The sequence below is a fragment of the Copadichromis virginalis genome, linkage group LG18, assembly GCF_057382275.1.
Source record: "Copadichromis virginalis isolate Kocher_CV1m ecotype Utaka linkage group LG18, C_Virginalis_male_GT1.1, whole genome shotgun sequence".
Taxonomy (NCBI): domain Eukaryota; kingdom Metazoa; phylum Chordata; class Actinopteri; order Cichliformes; family Cichlidae; genus Copadichromis; species Copadichromis virginalis.
In genome coordinates this window covers 29,004,859-29,010,766 of record NC_140635.1, presented here as the reverse complement: position 1 = coordinate 29,010,766, position 5,908 = coordinate 29,004,859, and the positions used below count along the sequence as shown (strand labels likewise).

The 5,908-nt window shown below is 37.3% G+C and overlaps 1 protein-coding gene across 2 annotated transcripts; it reads left to right on the top strand.

Annotated features, from left to right (window-relative positions):
- Nucleotides 1-653: 653 nt before the first annotated feature.
- On the top strand, nucleotides 654-5,359 carry LOC146688198 (interleukin-5 receptor subunit alpha-like). Of its 2 annotated transcripts, none has more exons than XM_085438956.1 (10): nucleotides 654-740; nucleotides 1,226-1,299; nucleotides 1,606-1,658; nucleotides 1,766-1,923; nucleotides 2,008-2,177; nucleotides 2,889-3,022; nucleotides 3,593-3,749; nucleotides 3,863-3,968; nucleotides 4,314-4,395; nucleotides 4,509-5,359. In XM_085438956.1, the coding sequence occupies exons 2-10, from the start codon at nucleotides 1,233-1,235 to the stop codon at nucleotides 4,587-4,589; spliced, it is 1,008 nt and encodes a 335-aa protein (XP_085295082.1). In that variant the 5' UTR covers nucleotides 654-740; nucleotides 1,226-1,232; the 3' UTR covers nucleotides 4,590-5,359. The 2 variants fall into 2 exon arrangements, with proteins under 2 accessions (XP_085295082.1, XP_085295081.1); XM_085438955.1 differs by having other exon boundaries at nucleotides 1,603-1,658; nucleotides 4,509-5,358.
- The last annotated feature ends 549 nt before the right edge of the window (nucleotides 5,360-5,908 follow it).

The window sequence follows — 5,908 nt, the reverse complement described above, 5'->3', positions numbered from 1 at the left end:
GAATAATAAAACTCCGTAATAAAACTGTAATAAAACTGTCAGGGGCACACCACCATTTTGAGATCTGCAGCAACGTGCCTTGCAGGACGCATCTCCCTTCTAGAAGTAATGTGAAAGAGAAATAAAGTGTTAAATGGTCTACTGAGCAGTGTTTTGTCTTCCATCGGATGCCTCTGAGGAATCAAAAGAACTCGGTGAAGTGTTGATATTAACACAGGAGAGACTTCTCTGCAGGGTCGGCTGAAGCTGCAGATTGTGAGCTAACTGATTCTAACATATAGAGAAAGAAAAGTGGAGGAAAGACAGAAAAAGCAGACTGAACCAGGGGGACAACATCTTATACAAAAAGATGTTATATGTAATTCTGTCTCGTTATTACATCTAGTTGTTATTGTTTTTACCTCAAATGTGGTTTAACCCAAATAAACTAAAGTAGATCAACATTATGTGGTTTGTATTAGAAAACCACATGATGTTGATCTACTTTAGTTTGTTGATATAGATCTGCTTTGCTTTGTTGAAGCTGATAATATTTATGCATTGATGTTGACCTGTTTCACTTTGCTTGATCTGCTTTACGAGCAAATGAAGAAAAAAGAAGAAACAGAAAGAAAGTCTTGGTTTCCTGGATCTGAGTACAGTATGTGACGTCATGCTTCTTCTTTCCCCAGAAATGTGTCATTGTCTTCAGGCAGCGAGAGCACAGAGAGCCACAAGACACGGAGGAGGGACAGCAGAAGGTGAGACTTTATTATTATTGCTATTTACACAATTTTTAATATAATATAGCTGGTAGGAAACTTGGGAATTTACCTCAATTCATAAGAGCGTGTTACGCCAGCACAGTGAGTCATAGTTGGGTCCACTTGTCTTTTTTTTTTTGAGGGAGAAGATATAAACAGAGTGAATAAACCAAACCAAGTCTTTCTTTTTTGTATAAATAAGTGTAAAATGGACAAGTGACTGTAACCTAGTGAAGAATTAAGACTCATCTGAGAAAAGATGTTTCTTTGTGGTTGATTATGTGCCCACTTAGACGCCTTACAAGCACCCACCTTCTACAAGTAAGCATGTAAAAAGGGGAAGTATTAAACACAGGAAATTGCTCATTGTAAAGTGGTACAATGGCGTTCCTGTGTTTACTGTACGGTGGCTGAAGACTTTATGCTCATTAGTGTGTATCTGTGTCTCTGTCTTTCTGTGTGTGTGTGTGTAAAACACTCAGGTCGGCCATGGCTGTGTTTCCGATCCGTCTTGTAATTTGGTCCACTTCGTTGGTTTTGTGGTTCCCTCAAAGTGGTAGGTGGATGATTAATCGCAATGCAAACATGTCCTCAGGGGAAAAAAACGCTTAAGAAGAATGGCTTTTGGCAATGTGAAAATCAAAATATTTTTGCAGGAAATACCAGGAGCTTTATTTCAACAATGATTTTACTTTAACCTTTTTTAATCTGGGTGGTGTCAGACTTTGTTTCCTGCTTCCTTTACACAGTAAGCTAATCAAAACTGGACTCCTCTAAAACCCAGTTTATAGAAAAAAAAATATAAAATTCTGATCAGTTAAGAATTTGTGCTGCAGATTAAACGTGTGTTTTCTTATAGCAGCGACTGAAAGCCATGGTTTGGATCTCTGTCAGGAGTTTTCAGACACGTATGAGGTGAAAATGAGAATAAGCTTTTGTATAAACACTTTTGTTTTCTAATGACCTCACAGACGCAGTGCATGGTATTTAAATAAACTGTAAACTGTAAATTTTTGTATTAGATGGTTAACATACAGAATTCAGCAGAGGAGATTTCACATAAACCGCTTTCAGAAATAAAGGAGACGTTTATCTGCCTCCTCGACTCAACAAATAAGCTCAACTGCTCCTGGTCATTCAACACCTTAGAGAAAGATACTCGGCTCTCTGTGTTTATCAGGTATTATGATTTTTTTAAAGGTTCATTTTAATGTGGAACAATGAACGGTAAACATTGTTTTAACTCTGTACTTCTCTCTTCCAGTGTCTGTAATGAGGAAACAGTAATTAAGTCTCTAAGCCGTACTTTTGTGGAAAGAGTTGGATCGATGTCCTTGACTGTCAGTGGGGAAATATCAGGCGTAGTTTTACATTTTAACATGTCCCTGCACAACTGGATATCTTACACCTACGTGTATGACATGGACACACTAGGTAATACTATACAAACAGTGTTGAGTAGTTATATGAACCCAATTCAAAAAAAGTTGGGATCGAAAGTTGTTGAGTAAAATGTATGTAAAAAAGGATGGAATGTTTGGAAAGCTCATAAACCCATATTTTATTCACAGCAGAGCACAGAAAACATCACATTTTTAAACAGATTTACTATTTCAGGAAAAATATTATCTGATTTTGAATTTGTTGCCTGCAACACATCTCAAACTTTGGGATGGGGAAACAAAAGGCTGGAAAAGTAAGGGATAATAAAAAGAAACAGCTGAAAGAACATTTTGTTACTGGCAACAGCTCAGTGACAGGATTGAGCTTCTTAAGAGAGGTAGTGTTTCCCAGAGGTTTAGATGGGCAGAGGTTCACCAATCTGCAAAAAACTTTGTTTACAAAGTTGTGGAACAATTTCAGAATGATGTTCCTCCCAGTGACTTTGAAACACCTCATAATATATGATACATAATATCATCAAAAATTCTGAGAATCGGCCGAAAATCAATATTCTCTCGGGTCTCTGCAGTGCATTAAAAGCAGGCATTAATTTTAAAATGGACTGAGGAAAAGTGGAAAACTGTTCTGACCTTACACAAATCAAGTCTTTTTAGAACACAAGCTAAGGCTTGAGGTTAGGTTTAGGTTGTGTTGTTGTCAGATACCTTACTGATCATGTGCTTGTATGTGTGTGTGTGACAGAGCATCTTCCTCCACCTGCTAACATCTCTGCATCGTTCAATAATGATAACCTGATTGTAAAATGGGACCTGCCTCGCACCAGAAACGCCGTTAATCCTAACTGTTTTGAAAATGAAGTGGAAATACGTGATCAGGTACAGTACGCTTCACCACAGGCTGTCATTATTCCAGATGCAACATTCTGTTTTTGTTTTTTTTGTACGTGTGGCAGGAATAGTGAACAAGACAAACTTCTTTTTAACCCTGTGAGGTCTAAGGCTCCATATGTATGGCTATTTTTTTTAAACAAAATAATAATAATGCTGCCCCTGCTTTGAAAAATGTTTCTGTCCTCATAAAAACGCAAAAACGGGGGGAAAAAACCAATGATTAGTGCTGTTAAGGGCATGCCAATGCAGCAGGTGTCAACTTAACCCAGACTGTACAGAAAACCTGCAAAGAATAACCACAATCTGATGCCAAAAAAGGAGATAAAGGTGCAGTCCTTGCAAGATAAAAACTGTGTTTTTATTGTAAGAAACTAAGCTTTAAAAATTGTAAAAGCTCAGTTTTCAGTTTCTTTGTAAAACAATTTAAAAAAGAGGGTTATGATAAGTCATACTTAGACCTCAGAGGGTTAATTGAAGTCCAAAGTCAGAGCAATCTTATCAGTCGGCCTTGTTAAAGTGAGATTAACCATTTTTTGATTAATCTCTTTAAAACAGGAAAAAAAAACATCTTGGCTACCCAAACACCATACAAATCATACAGTGGCAAGTGTAGATCCTTCACACAGCTATAGCGTGAGAATGAGGACAAGAATATCATCGCATTGCTCAGGATCAGATCACTGGAGTGAATGGAGTCCCACTGTCACACCGTGTAAGTCCTCTATGTCTTCTTGTGCAGTGGTTGAAACAGTGGCTGATGATGCAGTGTTATAATTATCAACATGTCAGTTTAATGAACAGTGCTTTTGTGTTGTGTATCTGTAGCGATGGAACAGTCAGATTCTGTGCTCAAGCCTGTGGTGATAGTCTTCATTTGTCTCGGAGTACCCATGGGCCTGCTGGCTTTGGTGCTGTTTGTGCGCTATCAGAGGTATTGTGACTCCTCCTTTTGCTGGTTTGTTTTGTTTTAAGCTGTTTGTGTCTCTCTGATCCACTTTGTCATGATTTTTAAATGTGAAACTGGTTTTAAATGTGAAAGAACAAAGTTGAAAAGGAGAAGTGAGAGAATGGCATCTTTCTTCACACCACAGCATCCACCCTAAAGTTCTTCAACCTACAGGCAAAAATCCCCCGGTTTGACTTGTTAACTAACCAAATAAGGAGAATGCAAAAGGAGATACAAGATAAAACACTTCCTCCCTTGCATCTGTTTTTTCCCCCCTTTTAAAACTAAAAGCGTGTCAAGGATCGTTTTGTGTATACTTGTGTGTTTTAGGGTGACTAAGGTCCTTTTTCCTCCGATTCCTCGCCCCCCAGCAAAGTACAAATATTTCCTGGAAAAAAACGATGCATTTAATGTGAGTACATTGTAGACTGTGAATACACAAGCTCACATTTCTAACATTTTTCGAACCACAAAGATGTGTGTATACAAAATTTAAAAGCTTTGTTTCCTGTTTTGTGTTGCCAGTTTTTCTATTCTATCCCATCGGCTAAGCCTGAAGAAGTGATCACTGAGGTTGAAGACACTGGGAAAAACCCTGGGAAGTAATACAGGATGCACAGGTTGAAGAAGAACAACAACAATGAGGACTTTCATTATATCTAAATGTATAGCCTGTCTGGTTTTTCTTATATGATATTTCATTTCAGGAGGCGTATACAGGTGTTAAATACATGCAAAGGTTGTGTTTATGCGTTTCTATGTATAGCCTTGTAATCTAGACTTTCAGATCTATATATACCTTTTATACCTTTTGATACATATAAAGAGTGCATACCAATGTAACAACAGCACAAAGGTTAACTTTGTATGTCTTTTTTTAATATGTGAAATAAGGTTGGGGGATGAATATTCATTAGCTGTTTTGAATCTCATTCACACAGCCTCATTCGTCTTAAGCCTTCTTTTTAGACGAGTGGTGAATTTGGAGTAGTTTAGCCTCTTAAGTGCATCCCAAGAAAAGCAAATATGGTATATTTAGAGAACTATTAAAAGTGCAAATTAAAATAAAAAGAAGATGAGGACTAAAGGGGACACAAGAACATGGGTCAGCCATGGGAGTCAAGCCAGCCTTGATAAAATGTGAGGATTTTAAACAAAATGTGAATAAAGCCAAGTTAACCTCAAAGAAGAAGTTTGAATTTCTGAACAGGAGATACCTGTTTTCGTATCAGAGATTTACATGCTTAAAACTACAGTTGTGTATGTGAAGCTGTTATACTTACCTTAGCGCACCGTAACAGTAACAAAACATTCAATTTTCTCCTAAAAGTAAACAAATGTTGAACCGTTGCAGGCTGAGAAACACAACAGCAGTCTATTGTGTGGTTTTTGCACTTTGGTTATTGTAAAGATTGAAAACAAGATATAGACTGTGATCAACCTGATGACGCTTAGAGGTGCTAAGATGGATTTTCACCACACTTTAAGTTTATCTATCAATGTGTGATCATGGGAAATTGTAGCTCTGTAGAGGCAACCACTACAATGATGGAACTTCTGTGTTGGTATTTTTTGTGAATAGATTTTGTCTAGTGATAGCATGCCAGATAGTTTTGGCTAGTATGTGATCAAAACGAAAGCCAAATTCAAACTTGTACACAACATAGTCAGTGTATCGCTGAGTATTTGAGCATTAACACGTACCGTATTTTTTGGACTATAAGGCACACTTAAAATCCTTTAATTTTCTCAAAAATGGACAGTGCACCTTATAATCCAGTGTGTCTTATGTATTGTGTTATGTATTATGTATTGTATGTATTATGACCTCTAGCCAGTTTTATGTGGTACACGGCACTCATTAATCTGTCAAAAAATGTTTTAGTATGACATTGGTAAGCTACAAAGCCACAGATCTTGATGGA

Bases quoted from the DNA above. Each gene is read 5' to 3' on its own strand.
- LOC146688198 (XM_085438955.1), top strand. From the start codon at position 1,233: ATGGCTGTGTTTCCGATCCGTCTTGTAATTTGGTCCACTTCGTTGGTT. The intron at 2,178-2,888 runs GTAATACTATAC...TGTGTGTGACAG, and splicing joins GTATGACATGGACACACTAG to AGCATCTTCCTCCACCTGCT. The intron at 3,969-4,313 runs GTATTGTGACTC...TGTGTGTTTTAG, and splicing joins CTGTTTGTGCGCTATCAGAG to GGTGACTAAGGTCCTTTTTC.